The sequence below is a fragment of the Macaca nemestrina genome, chromosome X (genome assembly GCF_043159975.1).
Source record: "Macaca nemestrina isolate mMacNem1 chromosome X, mMacNem.hap1, whole genome shotgun sequence".
NCBI classification, from domain to species: Eukaryota; Metazoa; Chordata; class Mammalia; order Primates; family Cercopithecidae; genus Macaca; species Macaca nemestrina.
In genome coordinates, this window is record NC_092145.1 from 77,073,368 (window position 1) to 77,094,624 (window position 21,257).

Sequence of the window (21,257 nt, forward strand, 5' to 3'; positions counted from 1 at the left end):
GTGGGTGGTGGTTAATGAAGAATGAAAGAACTCCTCTAAGCTAGGTTTAGAGCTCTATAGAGGGCAGCAGAGACACTGATCTTCGGCGGAATCATTTAAGAAACTAGGTTCAAAATGGTGTTAAAGTTCCACAAGCTTCGGTTTGGTATCTCCACACTAGCTCTTTCTTCTTTCTGTTCCTCCAAAACTTCCTTTACTTCCGTCATATTTTTTTTTTGGTCTGCTATTACTACTATACTAATTGGCTTAGCTTTTAGTTTTCAAATAACTTCAAGTTTAGAGAAAAGTTGCAAGAATAGTAAAAACTATTGTAATATGTAGATAAATATGTGATAAAACAAATTTAGAAAGCTATTGGCCGGGCGCGGTGGCTCACGCCTGTAATCCCAGCACTTTGAGAGGCCAAGGTGGGCGGATCACGAGGTCAGGAGTTCAAGACCAGCCTGGCCACGATGGTGAAACCCCCGTCTCTACTAAAAATACAAAAATTAGCCAAGCGTGGTGGCGCGCGCCTGTCGTCCCAGCTACTCAGGAGGCTGAGGCAGAATAATCGCTTGAACCCAGGAGGCGGAGGTTGCAGTGAGCCGAGATTGTGCCACTGGACTCCAGCGTGGGCGACAGAGCGAGACTCCGTCTCAAAAAAAAAAAAGAAAAGAAAAGAAAGCCGTTAGGCCGGGCGCTGTGGCTCACGCCTGTAATCCCAGCACTTTAGGAGGCCGAGGCGGGTGGATCACGAGGTCAGGAGTCGAGACCATCCTGGCCAACATGGTGAAACCCCGTCTCTACTAAAAATACAAACAATTAGCTGGGCGTGGTGGCGTGTGCTTGTAATCCCAGCTACTCTGTAGGCTGAGGCGGCAGAATCGCTTGAACCAGGAAGTCGGAGGTTGCAGTGAGCTGAGATCGCATCACTGCACTCCAGTCTGGCAACAGAGCAAGATTCCGTCTCAAAAAAAAAAAAAAAGAAAAAAAGAAAAGAAAAAGAAAGAAAGAAAGAAACAAAAGAAAAGACTACATGGCAAAACCCCTTCTCTACTAATACACAAAAACATTAGCTGGGCGTGGTGGCACACGCTAGTAATCCCAGCTACTCGGGAGGCTGAGGCATGAGACTTGCTTGAACCAGGGAGGCGGAGGTTAGGGTGAGCCAAGATCGCACCGCTGCACTCTAGCCTGAGACCTGTCTCAAAACAAAAAGCAAAATACATACAGTTCAGTGGCATTAATGGCATTCACATTGTTGTGCAACTATCACCATTATCCATCTCTCTAAGACTTTTTCATCTTGTAAAACTAAATGATTTGATAATACATTTTGACTATTGAAAATATTAACATTATTCCAAAAGTCAAAACTAAACAGACTAGTGTACTTAGAGAAGTGTCATTCCCTCCCAACTGTTGCATTTCATTTCCACCAATTCCTATGGGTAACCAATTTCATTACTTTCTGGTTTATCTTTCATGTGTTTCCTTTTGCAAAAATAGGCAAATACCTGTATGTTTTCTTATTTCTCTATTTTATACAAATGTAGCATAAAAATCCACTATCGTTTTACGTAAGTCTTCCTCATTCCTTTTTTACAGCTGCAAAATCTGTGGTGTATATGTGCTATAGTATATTCAATCAATCTCCTATGTTGGAACATTTAGGTAGTTTCAAGAATATTTCAGTTTCAATAGTGCTGAAATGAGTAACTTTGTGCACACATATTTTCATATTGCTGGATGTATCTCTCCAAGGTAGGTTACTAGAAGTGGGATTGCTGGATTAAAGGATAAATATATGTGTAGTTATGTTAGATATCGCCAAATTATAGATGTAACATTTTGCCTTCCCGCCAGCAATGTATTAATATAAAGGGTGCCTGTCTCCCCACAGCCTTGCTAATAGCATGTAGTGTCAAGCTTTTGGATTTTTGTCAATATGATAGGTAAGATATCCCTTTTAAACTTTAAAATTTTTATTTTTAAAACATACACACAGTAAAATTCACTTTTTAGTGTACAGTTCTATGCGTTTTGACAAATGCATACAATTATGTCACCACCACCACAATTAAGGACAGAATAGTTCTAGCATCATAAAAACACCCTTGTTTGACCTCTTTGTAATCAACCCCTTTCCCTAAACCTAGCCCCTGGCAGTCACTAATCTGTTCTATGTACCAATGAGTTTGCCTTTTCCAGAATGTGATATGTCATATAAATTGAATCACACAGTTTGTCTCAGTGTACTTTTATTTTGCATTTTCTTTTTTTGTGTGTGTGTATATATACAGAGTTTCACTCTTGTTGCCCAGGCTGGAGTGTGATAACACGATTTCAGCTCACTGCAACCGCCGCCTCCGGGGTTCAAGCGAGTCTTCTGCCTCAGCCTCCTATGTAGCTGGGATTACAGGCCTGCGCCACCATGGCCGGCTAATTTTTATATTTTTAGTAGAGACAGGGGTTTTGCCATGTTGGTCAGGCTGGTCTCGAACTCCCGACCTCAGGTGATCCACCCACCTCGGCCTCCCAAAATGCTGGGATTACAGGCATGAGCCACCGCACCCGGCCTGCGTTTTCTTAATATAAGTTTCCATAAATAATTTAATTTTTTTCACATCTCTACTTCACATCTCTTCACTTAAGAACCAGCTATTTTTCTTTCCATCCCATCTCCTTGTCTCTCCAACATACTGAAATTAATTTCCTGTTTTTTTTTTTCCAGTAGCGCCTAAAATAATAGTCATATAATATTTTCCACACCATCAAAATGAATCCATATTGCAGGCAGATTGATTTTATCTTGTTGGTGTTTTTCTTCTTTACAACCTTACTTTTGCACCCATCCCCCAAACAAAATAATGAATAAAAGGAAGGAATTTGCTGTCTGTACCCTGCAATTAAAGTCCTTGTTGGTGCTTTAAATAGTGAAGTCAAGGAGTTTAACTGATTTAAAAATAAATAAATAAATAAAAATGCAGCCGGCCGGCGCGGTAGCTCACGCCTGTAATCCCAGAACTTTGGGAGGCCGAGGCGGGCAGATCACCTGAGGTCAGGAGTTCGAGACCAGCCTGCCCCAACATGGCGAAACCCCGTCTCTACTAAAATACGAAAAATTAGCCGGGCGTGATGGTGGGCGCCTGTAATCCCAGCTACTCGGGAGGCTGAGGCAGGAGAATCGCTTGAACCCGGGAGGAGGAGGTTGCAGTGAGCCGAGATCGCGCCACTGCACTCCAGCCTTGGCTACAAGAGCGAAACTCCATCTCAAAAAAAGCCATAAATAAAAACTTTTAAAAATAATCTTGGATGTCCTCTTTTTTCAGCGCCCCTGGCACAGTTTCTAGAACACAATAGGTATTCAACAAGCTCTTGTTCCTATTTACATTTTTAAATTTCCCTCAGTGATATTAGGTATATTTTTGCTTTCCTACTTTTATTTTTTCACTTTGAAGTACTTTGGAGGCAGGATGACGGACTAGATAGCTCTTATCCCTCGCTTGGCTAGGTCCCATTTTTCTAAAATATTACATGAAGGAAGCGAATTCCAAGGACTTCTAAATGAGCCTTTGGGTGAACTATTCCGTTCCAGCAACTTCAAGCCATTTTGGACTCAGTAACGCCGCAATAGTTCACAACTGCGCATGCGTGCTTGGAAAGCGGCAGCGCGCTAGATGTATACGTATCGAGGAAGGGGCGGGTCATTATCTTTAGCGGACCAATGAAAAACCTCCAGATTATCCTTTTTCTATTGGCCTGCCGGGGCCAGTTAGAAATCAACCGTCTGTTAGCTGGCGTGTGGCGCCTGGGCACTGTGACGTAATGTGAGGGGTCGCCCAGCAGGGCTGAGCTGGACCAATGAGGAAAGGCAAGGGGTCGATTTGCCTGTTCTCACGCCCCACCCTCAGACCTAGCCGGAGCAAAGTTTCGCTTATAGAAGGGAGAGGAGCGAACATGGCAGCGCGTTGGTGGGTTTGGTGTGTCTCTCTGACCATGGCGGTGGCGCTACTCATCGTTTACGACGTTCCCTCGGCCTCTGCCCAAAGAAAGAAGGAGGTGAGGACGCGGTTTCCAGCGACATGGACTTTTCCCAATGACTGGGGCTTGAGAGGGTCTGTTCGCCTCATCCCAACCCCCTTTCCCTGCCGCTTCTATGCCTGATGGCTTCAATTCCGCGGTTTTCGGAGTTGTGGAATTCGTGAGAGAAGGAACTGTAACTCTTCGTCTTCTGGGGATGTAGAGTTTGAGAGTGGGGTAGGGTAGGTGACAGCCCGACTTCTATAGGCTTGTGAATCTGCATAGCTATGAGTTTTGACACTTTTGAGTGTGGGCCCCGTCAGGTGTTGGGGGTGGGGAGTTCGACTTAGATCCCGGGAGTAGAATATCTGAGACTCTCTACTGTTAGCAGATGTAACTCCCTGAATGATGTATAAGAGTTCTCTATTTTGTAGCATTTTCATTTCAGGAGTGTGAGAGTTAGACCGAAGAGTGAAATTATGCCAGATTTATTATTTTGTCCAAATAATTGTTTCAAGACAATTTACCAGATTGAAAGCTCCTAACCATTTTCAATCATTCTACAAATGTAAGCATGCTAGGCAATGTTCTAGGCGCTTGGTATACATAAATGAACAAAACTAAGATCTTGTGGAATTTATAGGCTTTGGGAAATGGAGGAGATACAGTATTCTCACCATTAAGCAATTCAAGTAGAGGAATTTTAAGTGTGTTTTCAAACGTTCGTAATTTGGAGTCATATACTCTTAGAACTTTAAGACTACTAGCAATTATTTATACCCTCTAATTTTATAGATGAGAAACATAGAGTCTTAAATTTAGAAAATGGACAAGGACTCAAACCCTACTTCAGTCATTCTAACGCTATTTCCTGTACATTCTGTGCTTCCTCTGTTACAGAAGAACTGTACACATACTTTAAAAATACCAGTTAAGCACTTCAGATACTTGTTCTACTTGAACTGAATTAAGAAAGAAAGCTATCTTCTCTATGTTTCTAAGTATTCGAACTATCACATAAGAAGAAAAGCTAAGCTAGGAAATTAAACTTAATGAGTTGCTTATTAGATTGGCAAAGAGTACAATAAAAATATACAATTGTCAAAAATATCATGAAGTGAGCAGGCTCAGACACTGAAACTAGAAATTGATGTCCTTCTTTGGGAGGATCCTAAGCTATTATGTGGAAAACAAGATGCAGAGCAATACATAATTTTATGTCTTACAAATTTTTTATGCTGAAAACAGCATCCCCTATATATAAATATATGTGTATGTATAGAGAAATCTCTGTAAGGATACATGACAGTACCTTAACAGTGGCTATCTCTGGGCAGTTGGGACTGTCTATGAGCGGAACGTTTTCACTTTTTACTTTACATGCTGGTATTGCTGGTATTACCTGATTTTCCACAATGACCACAATTTTTTGTTCTTTTTCTTTTCTTTCTTTTTTTTTTTTTTTTTTTTTTTGAGACAGGGTCTTGCTCTGTTACCCAGGCCGAAGTTCAGTGGCGGGATCATGGCTCACTGCAGCCTCGACTTCCTGGGCTCTAATGATCCTCTCACCTCCACCTCCCGAATATCTGGGACTACCAGCATGTGCCACAGTATCCCCGGCTACTTTTTTATCTTTTCGTAGAGACGGAGCCTCTCTGTGTTGCCAGGCTAGTCTCGAACTCCTGGGCTCAAGTGTTGCTTCCGCCTTGGTCTCCCAAAGTGTTGGGATTACAGGTGTGAGCCACTGTGCCTAGTGCATTTGTTCTTTTTAATTAAAAAGTGAAGGCTTGGCCGGGCGCGGTGGCTCATGCTGTAATCCCAGCACTTTGGGAGGCCAAAGATCGAGACCATCCTGGCTAACACCGTGAAACCCCGTCTCTACTAAAAATACAAAAAAAAAAACACACACTAGCGGGGCCTAGTGGCGGGCGCCTGTAGTCCCAGCTACTCGGGAGGCTCAGGCAGGAGAATGGCGTGAACCCGGGAGGCGAAGCTTGCAGTGAGCCAAGACCGCGCCACCGCACTCCAGCCTGGGCGACTGAGCAAGACTCCGTCTCAAAAAAAAAAAAAAAAAAAAGTGAAGGCTTTTTAAAACTTAACATTTCTACCAGTGAAATTAAATTTATTCATTGACTCACTGAATTGGAAGCAGAATGGCCTAGCTGAAAATAGGTTGGTTTTTTTTTTTTTTTTTTTTTTTTTTTTTTTTTTTTAAGGAATCAGCACTGAATTGTATACTTTAAAATGGTCAATATGGTGAATTTTATGTTATGTGAATTTGATGTTAAGGCAATAGATGACATGCCTTCCTTGATCCTTCTGTATTCTCTTGGAAGTACATTCACCCTTTTCATGCATGTACAGGACTTATGCGAGAATATCTTCCTTTTCTCTTACCCCACCCTTTCATTCACCGGAAGATTCCTGCTCTTCAAGTCTTAGCTCAAACAGTATCTTCTTTCTTCCTCGGCTAAAGTTTTCTTGGTGCCTCCAGGTGAACTGAGATGAATTCAGCACATCATATAGTTATTGTAGGTATGTATGTATGTATTTTGAGACAGGACCTCTTACACAGGCTGCATGCTGTGCAGTGGCACTATCATGACTCATTGCAGCCTCTACTTCCTGGGGCCAAGTGATCCTCCTACCTTGGCCTCCCAAAGTGCTAAGATTACAGGAGTGAACCTCCGTGCCTGACCTGTATTGTCCTTGTTTATATGCCAGTCTTTGCCCTAACACTGTAAGCATCTTGAATGCTGAAACTTCTTAATTAATTTTTCTTTACCTCACATCCAGCATTGTCAAAATGTCCTCAACAAACATCGAATTAACTGTGTACTTACATAAAATCAGGAATCTGTTCTTTCTTTTTATAAATAAATATATATATATATATATATATATATATTTTTTTTTTTTTTTTTTTTTTTTTTTCCAGACAGGGTCTCACTCTGTTGCCAAGGCTGGAGTGTAGTGGAATGATTGTAGCTCAGTACAGCCTTATGACCTCACTGGGCTCAGGTGATCCTCCCACCTAAGCCTTCCCAGCTGGGACTACAGGCATGTGCCACCATGCCTAGTTATTTTTTGTATTTTTTGTAGAGATGGGGTTTTGCCGTGTTGTCCAGGCTGGTCTTGAACTCCTGGGCTCAAGTGATCCACCCACCTTGGCCTCCCAAAGTGCTGGGATTACAGGCATGAGCCACTGTGTTCAGCCAGGAATCCGTTCTCTCAGTTGTAGGTTTTCTTAGATTTCACAACATAAAATTGGATTTTCTCATCAGTAAGCGTGTAATTTATATAGGCTGCTAAAGATGATTTAGTTTTTCCTCCTTCCCTCTCTGAGAATGGTTTAGGCTGTTTTTAAAAAGATTACTATGGTACTCCTTAGACACAGTTTCAAAATATGGGTGTTCTGTTGCAGAACATTTTTTTTGTCCATTTTTGAAAACACTATTTTAAAAAAATTCCAGGTCTATCTACTATAGTAAACTTGACTTTAAATAATAGGATATTGTCTGATCTTAAAATCTATTTTTTTGCCAGATGCAGTGGCTCATGCCTGTAATCCCAGTACTTTGGGAGGCCGAGGCAGGTGGATCACTTGAGGTCAGGAGTTCAAGACCAGGCCGGCCAACTTGGGGAAACTCCCTCTCTACTAAAAATACAAAAAAAAAATAGCCGGCCATGGTGGCACATGCCTGTGGTCCCCGCTACTCAGGAGGCTGAGGCATGAGAATTGCTTGAATGAGAGAGTGAGACTCTGTCTCAAAAAAAAAAAAAGTATGTGTGTGTGTGTGTGTGTGTGTGTGTGTGTGTATATATATATGTTATTTTTGAAAGATACCTCCCCTAAATGAATATGATTAAAAATCACTCAAGTTCCTCATAGTTGTCTGTTGTTAAATGGAATGCTAGCCTGCTTATTATTCATACCTTTTAACAATGCTTTCATTGGAACGTGGCCTTATTCTCCTTTTCACATTTTTAAAAATGTTTTGTAGAGACGGGATCTCACTATGTTGACCAGGCTGGTTTCAAACTCCTGGCCTCCAGCAGTCCTCCTGCTTTGGCCTCCTAAAGTGACAGAATTACAGACGTGAGCCGCTGAGCCCAGCCATTTATTCTCTGATATTTGTCGAATGCATTCTACATGCCAGGCACCATAGTTTATACTCATTATCTATAATCCACACATTAACATTGCAGAGTAAGCAACCCCCTTTGGAAGATGATGGGACTTGAAAGATGAGGGGACTGGCCAGGCATGGTGGCTCATGCCTATAATCCCAGAACTTTGGGAAGCTGAGGTGGCAGGATCCCTTGAGGCCAAGAGTTTGAGACCAGCCTGAACAATATAGCCAGGCTCGTCTCTGTCCACCCCATGTAGGTAGGTAGGTAGATAGATAGATAGGTAGATAGATAGATAAGGGAGCTGACAGTAAGTAAGAGGGAGGTTGGGGGCTTGCTGAGAGAAGCACAACTCTAAGAAATTGAGCTGAGATCCCACACTGGTCTGTCTAGTTCCAAAGCCTATGTTTTCTGCTAGGCAACAAAGGCTTGTTTTTGCAGCGACTGGTTTTATTTTATGGTGAATCCTTTCCCCTTTTTGTGGAAGGGAAGTTGTTTGTCCTCGCATCTGGTGTTATCTTAGGCAGCATGATAAAAATGAAAAAGCATGGTCTTTGATAAAATTATTCATATTTCTTCTGGGAATCTATAATAATAAATAAATAATATGAAACGTGGAAAGTGATGAACACGCAATGCATACTGAAGCATAATAAAACTGGTCATCATAATGCTAGGATGGCAGATGGGTCTCCCTCCCCAATTTTCCAAAAAAGTCTGTAGTTTTAAAAAGGATATGCTTTAATCCACCCCCAATGATGTTTAACAAGTTACTCTGAGTCTCATTTTCCTCATCAGAAGAATGGAAAAAATGCTGATTTCTTTGGCTATTGTGAAAATTAAATGAGATGAGGGCTGTAAGGTACCTAATGCAGTACCTGGCATATAGAAGACGTTAGGTAATGTTAGAAAGACGTTAAGTAAATGTTAGAAAATAAAGTGAGATTCCTCTGGGTGGTAAATGTTTTCCAGTTGATCTTTTTGGGATGTTTAACAAGGCAGGCTATCATTGGAAAAACTTTGCTGTGAGAACTGACACTTGAAGGTATCACATGTGCAAAAAACCCCGCAGTTCTCTAGAAAATATCTGATTACAGAGAAATAGGCTTAGTAGCAATTGCAGAACAAATAAATGGAGATACCACCAAAAAATAAAAAACTAAGGAAAGGGGACAGCCATAGATTTTAACCCTATCCAGGAAGTAGGTGAACTGATAATGGAGCAGATGGCATTTAAGGATTAAAAATGCTCGCTTCTCTGTTCACTGTCTTCTTCAGTAATTATCTGCCAGTTATATTTCCAGATCTGTTCCAGATCTCTTAATTTAAGGAGGGAGCTGGAAATGTATACCTTAACTAAGAATTTGTTTCGTTCTACTTCATACTAACACCTGAAGACTGGTAGATGATTAAGAAAGCTGAAAATATGAAGAATTTTTATGAATAAACCCTGATGGTTAGAACAAAGACACGAATAAGTTTTGGGAGTACTATTCAGCCATAGAAAAGAATGAGATCCTATCATTTGTAACAACATGGATGGAACTGGAGGTCATTATACTAAGTGAAATAAGCTGAGCACGGAAAGACAAACATTGCATGTTGTCACTTATTTGTGGGAGCTAAAAATGAAAACACTGGAACTCATGGAGATAGAGTGTAGAATGATAGCTACCAGAAGCTGGGGGTGGTGGGGGAGGGGGGATTCTTTATGAGTACAAAAAAAAAAAAAAAACGGAATGAATAAGACCTACTGTTTGATAGCACAATGGAGTGACTATAGTCAATGATAATTTAATTGTAGATTTAAAAAATTAAGAGTATAATTGGATTGTTTGTAACACAAAGGATAAATGCTTGAGGAGATGGATATCTCGTTTTACATGATGTGATGAGTACATATTGCATGCCTGTATCAAAACATCTCATGTACCTCATAAATATATATATATATATATCATTCATAGAGATATACATGTGACAAAGTTGTGGTCAGTATTAGATGAATTCAAATATGCTTATACATATATATATTAGAGGTCATTGTGAATAAGGATTATAATTCCTCTATTTTATATATATATATATTAGAGACAGGGTATTGCTCTGTTGTCCCCCCTAGAGTTCAGTGACATGTGATCGGAGCTCACTGCAGCCTCGAACTCCTGGGCTTAAGTGATCCTCCTGTCTCAGCCTCCTGAGTATCTGGGACTACAGGCACATGCCACCACACCCGACCAATTTTATAATATTTTTTACTAACTAGGTCTCGCTATGTTGACCAGGCTGGTCTTGAACTCCACGGCTCAAGCAGTCCTCACTCCCTAGCCTCCCAAAGTGCTGGGATTACAGGCTTGAGCCACCTTGCCTGGCCATAAATTTTTTATGTAGACCTGCTTGAAAAAGTTTATTCAAGAATTTTTGTGTAAGAAAACTCCACATATTTATAACTAATTCAAAGTACATACATTTCTTTTGTTGGCATGATTATATATCTATATGGTTGAATAGAGATAGGAGGATGTGGGCCGGAGGTGGGTGGATCACGAGGTCAGGAGATCGAGACCATCCTGGCTAACATGGTGAAACCCCGTCTCTACTAAAAATACAAAAAACTAGCCGGATGTGGTGGCAGGCGCCTGTAGTCCCAGCTACTCGGGAGGCTGAGGCAGGAGAATGGCGTGCACCCGGGAGGCGGAGCTTGCAGTGAGCCGAGATCACGCCACTGCACTCCAGCCTGGGCGACACAGCGAGACTCCGTCTCAAAAAAAAAAAAAAAAAGAGAGAGATAGGAGGATGTAAAACTATGTAAATACCTGTTACTGCTTCACACTTGTTTTTCTCAGCCCCATACGGATTATGTAGTCACCCTGAATAAAATAGCTAAATCATATTTGTATTTGCTGGTAACTGTCAAGTTTAATTCGAAAATATGGCAAAATTAATGATTGCTTCTAAATATAGATTGTATATTTTAAAATGTGAACCGATATTGTCTGTGCTGTGATAATCATTAAAACAGTATCAAATAATAGCAATTCATTTTGTTGGAAAAACTGAAAAAATTTGATCTATGCAGTCTTAATTTAAATCAAATATTCCCGATCTTCCTGGTTCACTCTCTCCCACAGCCTTTACCAAATACTTGTTTCATTGTTCCACAGTCTTGTTAATTATTTGTTATAACCAGTCTTTCTTTCTTTCTTTTTTTTTTTTTTTTTTGAGAAAGAGTCTCACTTTGTCGCCCAGGCTGGAGTACAGTGGTGCCATCTTTGCTCACTGCAACCTCCCCCTCCTGGGTTCAAGCGGTTCTAGTGCCTCAGCCTCCCAGTAGCTGGGACTATAAACGTGTGCCACCCTAACTTTTATATTTTTAGTAGAGACAAGGTTTTGCCATGTTAGCCAGGCTGGTCTCAAATTCCTGACGTCAAGTGATCAACCCACTTCAGTGCTGGGATTACAGGCGTGAGCCACTGCACCTAACCTGTTATAACCAATCTTTCAAGAGTGTATATATTTTTCTGTGGGTTTAGAGTGTGTTCGGTTTTCCATGTGTGGCATATTCATTTTGTGGCCCTTACCAGAATTTTTTCGTATCTGCTACAAAACTAATTTTTTTTTTTTTTTTTTTTTTTTGAGACTGAGTGTCACTCTGTCACCCAGACTGGAGTGCAGTAGTGCGATCTCGGCTCACTGCAACCTCCACCTCCCGGATTCAAGCAATTCTCCTGCCTCAGCCTCCCGAGTAGCTGGGATTATAGGCACCCACCATCACGCCCAGCTTATTTTTTGTGTTTTTAGTAGAGACGGGGTTTCACCATGTTGACCAGGCTGGTCTTGAACTCCTGACTTCGTGATCCGCCCTCCTTGGCCTCTGAAAGTGCTGAGATTACAGGCGTGAGCCACCGCGCCCAGCCTACAAAACTATTTTTTATACAGCCTTTTTCCATCATTCATAGAGATATACTTGTGACATAAAGTTGTGGTCAGTATTAGATGAATTCAGATATGCTTAAAGGCAAATCAGGCTGGGCATGGTGGCTCACACCTGTAATCCCAGCGCTTTGGGAGGCCGAGGCGAGTGGATCATTTGAGGCCAGGAGTTCAAGACCAGCCTGGCCAACATGTTCAAACCCCGTCCCTACTAAAAATACAAAAATTAGCTGGGAGTGGTAGTGCGTTCCTGTAATCCCAGCTACTTTGGAGGCTGAGGCACGAGAATCACTTGAACCTGGGAGTCAGAGGTTGCAGTGAGCCCAGATCATGCCGCCACACTTCACCCTAGGCATGACAGAGTGAGACTCTGTCTCAGAAAAAAAAAAAAAAAAAAAAAAAAACAGGCAAATCATGCATTTTTCGAATCCATGTTACTTTCTAAAGTGAAAAAAAGTTTTGTTTCTATGTAAGTGTTTAATGTGTACAATTATCATTTCTTTCTTACATGTTAATGTAAGCAAGTCAGTCAATTCCTAGTTAAATTTCATTAATTAGAAATTTAGTACACACTGAGTGCCTACTGTATGGTAAAGAGTTGTGGGTCTCTGTTCTATTGTAGCTAATAGTCTAGAAAAGGAATCAAATGTCAAAGTGTCTTAAAATGGTAAGTGCTAGAATATAGGTAATGGGAAATATAACTGGTCAAATGCTTCTGAATGATGAACCACTCCATGATTTCCCAGCTTTTTCTAGACACATCTCTATAAAGATGAGCAAAATCATAAATTAGCATTAACTCTACATTGAGATTCTTGTTTTCTTTGTTAGCTCTTCCTGCCTTCTTACTACTCAAGGCAAGGATTAAACATTGAGGGTGGGGCTGGGCACAGTGATTCACACCTGTAATCCCAGCACTTTGAGAGGCCAAGGCGGACGGATCACAAAGTCAAGAGTTCGAGACCAGCCTGGCCAACTTGGTGAAACCCTGTCTCTACTAAGAATTCAAAAATCAGCCAGGCGTGGCAGTGTGTGCCTGTAATCCCAGCTACTTGGAAGGCTGAGGCAGGCGAATTGCTTGAACTCAGGAGGGCTAGGTTGCAGTGAGGTGAGACGGTGCCGCTGCACTCCACTCTGGGCAACAGAGCAAGACTCTGTCTCGAGAAAAAAAAAAAAGAAAAAAGAAAAAGAAAACATTGAGGGTGAAGATGAGGGGAATGATAAATATGATGGCATTTAATTTCAAACTTAAATCCTGTTAACCATGCTTTTCTTCCATGGCCTCATGATGATTAGCTAAAAAGGAACAAACAAATTAGCTCTTTTTTGTGTGTAGACATAAATTTTCATTACTATAGGACAAATGCCAAATAATGTGGTTGATGGGTTGTATGGTAAATGTATCTTTAGTTGCCTGATTTTTTTTTTTTTTTTTTTTTTGAGATGGAGTTTCACTCTTGTTGCCCAGGCTGGAGTGCAGTGGTGTGATCTCGGCTCACTGCAACCTCCACTTTCCCAGGTTCAAGAGATTCTCCTGCCTCAGCCTCCTGAGTAGCTGGGATTACAGGCGCCCGCCACCACACCCAGCTAATTTTTTGTATTTTTAGTAGAGACAGGATTTTATCATGTTGGCCAGGCTGGTCTCGAACTCCTGACCTCAGATGATCCACCCGCCTTGGCCTCCTAAAGTGCTGGGATTACAAGCATGAGCCACTGCACCTGGCTTTTTTTTTTTTTTTTTTTTTTTTTTTTGAGACAGAGTCTTACTCTGTCACCCAGGCTGGAGTGCAGTGGCGCAATCTCGGCTCACTGCAACCTCTACCTCCTGGGTTCTCTGCCTCAGCCTCCCAAGTACCTGAGATTACAGGTGCGCACCACCATTCCTGGCTAAATTTTTTTTTTTTTTTTTTTTGTGACGGGGTTTTGCTCTTGTCGCCCAGATTGGAATGCAATGACGTGATCTCGGCTCACTGCAACCTCCGTCTCCCAGATTCAAGTGATTGTCATGCCTCAGCCTCCTGAGTACCTGGGATTACAGGCATATGCCACCATGCCCAGCTAATTTTTTTTTTTTTTTTTGATACAGAGTCTCACTCTGTCGCCCAGGCTAGAGTGCAGTGGCATGATCTCAGCTCACTGCAAGCTCCGCCTCCCGGGTTCATGCCATTCTCCTGCCTCAGCCTCCCAAGTAGCCGGGACTACAGGCGCCCGCCACACCACGCCCAGCTAATTTTTTGTATTTTTAGTAGGACGGGGTTTCACTGTGTTAGCCAGGATGGTCTCGATCTCCTGACCTTGTGATCCTCCCGCCTCAGCCTCCGAAAGTGCTGGGATTACAGGCGTGAGCCACCGCAGCCGACCTGTATTTTTTTTTAGTAGAAATGTGGTTTCAACATGCTAGCCAGGCTGGTCTTGAACTCCTGACCTCAAGCGATCCACCGGCCTCGGCCTCCCAAAGTGCTGGGATTACCGGTGTGAGCCACTGCACCCAGCCAGTTGCTTGATTTTTTAAGACTACCAAACTGTTTTCCAAAGTGGCTGTACCACAGTACATTCCCACCAGTGATGTATGAGAGATCCAGTTTCTCCATATCCTCAGCAGCATTTGATATTGTCAGTATATTCTGTTTTATTTTATTTTGAGACAGAGTCTTACTCTGTTGCCCAGGCTGGAGCGCAATGGTGCAATCTTGGCTCACCACAACCTCCACCTCCCAGGTTCAAGCGATTCTCCTGTCTCAGCCTCCCGAGTAGCTGGGATTACAGGCGCCTGCCACCATGCCCGGCTAATTTTTATATTTTTATTAGAGACGGGATTTCACCTGTTGGCCAGGCTGTTCTCGAACTCCTGACCTCTAGTGATCCACCCATCTCAGGCTCCCAAAGTGCTGAGATTATAGGTGTGAACCACTGTGCCCGGCGCAGAGAGTAAAATTTTTTTTTTTTTTTTTTTATTTTTTTTTTGAGACAGAGTCTCGCTGTGTCACCCAAGCTGGAGTGCAATGGTGTAATCTTGGCTCACTTTGCAACCTCTGCCTCCCGGTCTCAAGCGATTCTCATGCCTCAGTCTCCTGAGCAGCTGGGATTTTGGCATTTTAGGCATGTGCTACCATGGTCAGCTAATTTTTGTATTTTTAGTAGAGACTGGGTTTCGCCATGTTGGCCAGGCTGGTCTCGAACTCCTAGCCTCAAGTGATCCGCCCGCCTCAGCCTCCCAAAGTGCTGGGATTACAGGCATGAGCCACCACACCCGGTTGTAGAGACGGGGGTGTCACTATGTTGCTCAGGCTAGTGTTGAGCTCCTGGGCTCACATGATCCTCCCACCTCGGCCTCCCAAGTGTTTTGATTTTAGGTCTCACATTTTCTGTATACCTCAGCTTGTTAGTATTGGTTTTAAGTAAGTTGCCTAATTAAAAGAACTTAAATGCCAAGTTGAGTATATTAATAGCATGCTCACTTTGTCTTTTTTAGATGGTGTTATCTGAAAAGGTTAGTCAGCTGATGGAATGGACTAACAAAAGACCTGTAATAAGAATGAATGGAGACAAGTTCCGTCGCCTTGTGAAAGCCCCACCGAGAAATTACTCCGTTATTGTCATGTTCACTGCTCTCCAACTTCATAGACAGTGTGTCGTTTGCAAGTATGAACTTCAACTACACTTTAAAATTAAATAACTCATATAACGTTAACCATTTCTCAATCCCAGAAGAGCCAAATCAGTGCAGTAGGTAGTTAAATAATGTATATACCTTACTCAGGATGTCTATGGTAGCAATACTATTGCTCTTTTATAGTCAATTCTTGATTATCCACATTAGCGGGGGAAGCATGGATAAATAATTGTGGTAGCCATCATAAAAGTAACTTAAAGATCAGTCATCTTATAAATTAGTATCAACTTGGCCGGGCTTGGGGGCTCACGCCTGTAATCCCAACACTTTGGGAGGTCGAGGCAGGTGGATCTTCTGAGGTCAGGAGTTCAAGACCGGCCCAGCCAACATGGTGAAACCCCGTCTCTACTAAAAAAAAAAAAAAAAAATACAAAAATTAGCTAGGCATTGTGGTGCCTGCCTGCAGTCCCAGATATTTGGGAGGCCGAGGCAGGATAATCGCTTGAACCCGGGAGGCAGAGGTTGCAGTGAGCCAAGGTCGCGCCACTGCACTCCAGCCTGGGCGACACAGCGAGACTGTCTCAAAAAAAAAAAAAAAATAGTATCAACTTATGTGACTGTATGCCAGTAACATTGATGTAGTATTTTATTATTATTTATAAGTGCTTTCAACTTCATGCTCTTGTATTGTCAAAATCCCAAAAGGTAGGTAAAGCAAATATCCTACCATTTTTGGAAGAAACAGGCTCCAGAATTTTAACTGGTCTACCCAATGCCAATACTTGAGATGCTTACTAATGTAATAATGGTGGCTTCATCCAAGTTTGGAATTCAAGAAAACTGGTAATTTTCTTTTCTTTTCTTTTCTTTTCTTTTTTTTTTTTTTTTTTTTTTTTTGGAAACAAAGTCTTGCTCTGTCACCCAGGCTGGAGTGCAGTGGCGTGATCTTGACTCACTTCAATCTCCACCTCCCGGGTTCAAGCAGTTCTCCTGCCTCAGCCTCCCGAGTAGCTGAGACTGCAAGTGCACATCACCACGTCAAGCTAATTTTTGTATTTTTAGTAGAGACAGGGTTTCACCACATTGGCCAGGATGGACTCGATCTTTTGACCTCATGATCCACCCACTTCGGCCTCCCAAAGTGCTGGGATTACAGGCGTGAGCCACCACACCCGGTTGGTAATTTTTTTTTTTTTTTTAAAGATGCAGCTGGGTGTGGTAGCTCAGTCTGTAATCTCAGCACTTTGGGAGGCTGAGGCAGGAGGATCACCTGGGCCCAGGCATTGGAGACCAGACTGGGCAACATAGTGAAAATTTGTATCTATAAAAATAAACAAAATTAGCTGGGTGTGGTGATGTGCCTGTAGTCCCAGCTACTCTGGAGGCTGAGGTGGGAGGATCACTTGACCCTGGGAGGTCAAAAGTGCAGAAAGCTGTTATCATCCCACTGCACTCCAGCCTGGGTGACAGACCAAGACCCTGTCTCAAAAACAAGCCAACAAAAAAACAAAGATGCATGGGATCTCATGTGAAATCTGAAAAGGTTGAACTCCTAGAAGCAGAGTAGAATTGTGGTTTTCAGAGGCTTGGGAGAGGACAGTGGGGAAAGTGTACCAAGTTTTAGTTAGATGAGAGGAGTAAGTTCTGGTGATCTATTGCGCAGCATGGTGACCATAGTTAATGTATTGTAGATTTTGAAATTGCTAAAAACATTTTAAATATTCTCATCACCAAAAAATAATAAATAGGTAAGGTGGTGGGTATATTAATTATTTTTTTAATCCCAAAGATCCATGATTTAGGGATGTTTCTAATTTCCCAATTGTTTTATAGTGATTGTAAACCTTGGAGATGGAGACTAGTCTTGCTTAAGTTTTCATCAAACAGTGGTTTCTTGATTTTATTTTATTGTTTCTTGATGATCTTAGGAGCAAAGATTGCTATTTCTTTTTAAATAAAAGCGCCATGAACAATTCAAAATGGTGGATACTAAAAAATAAAATACCTTTTGCTTTTTAGTGTCTTTTTACTCATATTTTTAGATCAGTGTATCTGATTTGGTAATTAACTTTAAATAAAATGACAAAGCTACTGTATGAATAATTGGTTTAGTAAAAACTCGGAGGTTCTCCAGATTCTGACAGTCTGAGAGTCATGCAAAGGAATAGACAGCTTGTTTCAGAATGGTGTGTTCTGCCACCCCAAGCCTTGATAACTTTTCTTTAACGATTTTCTCCCGGGAGCTAGGGTATAGTCAAGGTATTTGGTTCCATAGTGCCTATTTTGTGGAGTATATGCTGAATATAAATTAAAAATAAATAAAAGAAGAAAAAGGAATCATAAGTAATAACTGAATAAACTTGAAATATAGAATTATTTCTAGTTCCATCAGTTCACTCAGTAGGAATCAAGAGTATACAAAAATAGCAGGGAACAAACACAAACTCCTTCATAATTCTCTTAAATGCAAATTAATGTAATTCTTACTAACCTAAGCTTTTACTGTCATCTTACTTTCTATAAGACCAAATTTAATATTAACTCAAAATTTTCTACACTCATTCAACAAATAAAAATTAAGCAACAGCAACATGAATAATACTGTATTTGTGGTGCTATTGGGATGAGAATTGTAAAATAGATACCCTACCCTTATCATCCGGTTAAGGAAATGAGTTACACATATGAAAATTTAGATGGCAATATAAGGCAATTTGTGATTAAGTACCAGATCAACTGTACATACAATAAACACTGTAAAATTTCAGGAAAGAAAGTTAATAGGAGTGATTTGGATTGGCCTAATGGAGGAAATAAGATTTGTGTTAGGGCTAGACAAATGGATAAGATGTTGATACGGGCAGGATATTCTGGTTAGAAGCATGATGTACACAAGGGTACAGGGATAGGAGTAAATAAAATATTGGGATTAAAGGTTACTGTTTGATATTGATTAGTAGTAAGACTAGATAAAAACTAGATGTATTGTTTGAAGCTATGTGATAAAGAACCTTCAATAACTAGTAAAGGAGGTTAAAGAATGTATTCTGAAGGTAATAAGAAAACAACAGTGATTTCTGAGAAATGTTTCAGGAAAGTAGTAATTTAGGAATATGGATGTATGTTGCAGTGTAAGGATTGGAGGAGGGCTGGGCATGGTGACTCACACCTGTAATCCCAGCACTTTGGGAGGCTGAGGCAAGCGGATCACCTGAGGTCAGGAGTTCGAGACCAGCCTGGCCAACATGGTGAAACCCTGTCTCTACTAAAAATCCAAAAATTAGCTGGGCATGGTGGTGGATGCTGTAATCCCAGCTACTTAGGAGGCTGAGGCAGGAGAATTGCTTGAGACTGGGAGGCAGAGGTTGCAGTTAGCCAAGATGGCGCCACTGCACTCCAGCCTGGGCCACAGAGTGAGACTCCGTCTCAAAAAAAAAAGGAAGGATTGGAGAAGGAGAAACCAGAGTCAATATTTTTAAATATCCTACTATTAGATAACAAAGATCTGACCTTAGATGATAGCAATAAAAATAGACAAGAGGGTATGGAGTGAAAATTTTATCACAAATAAGAATTGACAGATCATGAGAACTAAAAGCATATAGGAGATATGGAAAAATGCAAAGATGACTTGAGGTTTCAATCATTTCTGTTTTTTTTTTTTTTAAATTTCATTTGAGATGGGGTCTCGCTCTGCCACCCAGGCTGGAGTGCAGTGGTGTGATCTCGGCTCACTGCAGTCTCCACCTCCCAGGTTCAAGCGACGCTCCTGCCTCAGCCTCCCGAATAGGTGAGACTACAGGTGCCCACCGCCATACTCTGTTAATTTTTTTTATTTTTGGTAGAGATGGGGTTTCACCATATTGGCCAGGCTGGTCTCGAACTTCTGACCTTGTGATCCGCCCGCCTCGGCCTCCTAACATGGTGGGATTACAGGCATGAGCCACCACACCTGGCCTAATTTTTGTATTTTTAATAGAGACAGGGTTTTGCCATGTTGACCAGGCTTGTCTTGAACTCCTGACCTCAGGTGATCCACCCACCTCAGCCTCCCAAAGTGCTGGGATTACAGGTGTGAGCTGGCCTCAATTAATTTCAATTCCTAGACTCTTCTTATCTTTCATCCTAACAATTTATCTGATTGTGTTATTTACTGAGTAGCTTTTGCACTTTAGATTTTTTAAAATGGATTAATGTTGTATTTCTGCTTTCTTTAGGGAATACACTTCTGTCTTGTCTTTGAACTGTTAGAAGTAATTTAGGGTATTGAAAGTTACTGTAGAGACAATTAGCTATATATTTCCAGTGATTGTTGAAAGAGTTTTGGGATAAGAGACAGGCACAAAGTATGAGGCGGAGTCAGGTAATTACTACTTCTCATGAAATCCCTAACTTTGGATAAGGCTTCTCTTATGCCAAAACAAGGTTTGTCTTAACCCTGTCAGCAGAGTCTGACCTACTTGTTAGTGTTTTTTATTGTTTCTCCCTTTGGAAAAACTGCTATTGCTTGCTTGGACCTGTTTTACTGGTGATAAACGAGATTGCTTTCAAAAATTGTTTTATATGTTGTCTTCACAAATCTCATTGCATCCAGGCAAGCTGATGAAGAATTTCAGATCCTGGCAAACTCCTGGCGATACTCCAGTGCATTCACCAACAGGATATTTTTTGCCATGGTGGATTTTGATGAAGGCTCTGATGTATTTCAAATGGTAAGATCTTTGGTTTATTCTGCTATGTAAAAATAGGTAAAATATAGTGAAAGTGGAATACATTTTTTTCGGTGGCTATAAGACATTAAATGGGATTGCTCTTATGTAAGATCTAGAGTAGCAAACTAAAAGCTAAACTTGAGCTAACCATAAAATGTAGTTATCAATGCTAACCTACTAGAATATGGAAATTGGGTAGTATTTAGATAACATATATTTTTATTGTAGTAAAATATATAAAACAAACTTTATCACTTTAACCATTTTAAGTATATAATGTATTAAGGAATTTTTTAAATCACAGCACGAGTCCCACCATTATGTAATATTGAAGTCTTTAGTATAGCTATCTATACTATAGATATCTTTATTCCCTTACCTCTTTTAAAAAATTTTTATTTTTATTTCAATAGTTTTGGGGCAACAGGTGGTTTTTGGTTACATGGATAAGTTCTTTAGTGGTGATTTCTGAGATTTTGGCACACCCATCCCCCGAGCAGTGTACAGTGTACCCAAATATGTAGTCTTTAATCCTTCATCCCTCTCTGACTCTTTCCCCACAAAGTTCCCAATGTCCATTATATCAATCTTATGCCTTTGCATCCTCATAGTTTAGTTCCTACTCATAAGTGAGAATATAACGATACTTGGTTTTCCATTCCTAAGTTACTTCACTTAGAATAATGACCTCCTGCTCCATCCAAGTTGCTGCAAAATACATTATTTCATTCCTTCTTATGACTGAGTAGTATTCCATGATTTATGTATACCACATTTTCTTTATCCACTCATTGGTTGATGGACACTTAGGTTGGTTCCATATCTTTGCAATTGTGAATTGTGCTGCTATAAATATGCGTGTGTAT

At 41.1% G+C, this 21,257-nt stretch overlaps 1 protein-coding gene across 1 annotated transcript in view; it reads left to right on the forward strand.

Annotated features, from left to right (window-relative positions):
- Positions 1-3,777: 3,777 nt before the first annotated feature.
- LOC105464531 (magnesium transporter 1) overlaps positions 3,778-21,257 on the forward strand; it is a 58,766-nt gene continuing 41,286 nt past the window's right edge. Inside the window, exons 1-3 of the mRNA XM_071088978.1 lie at positions 3,778-4,041; positions 15,539-15,708; positions 20,274-20,391. Of these exons, the coding sequence (XP_070945079.1) occupies positions 3,844-4,041; positions 15,539-15,708; positions 20,274-20,391 (486 nt within the window). The 5' untranslated portion in view covers positions 3,778-3,843. The remainder of the gene's footprint in view (positions 4,042-15,538; positions 15,709-20,273; positions 20,392-21,257) is intronic.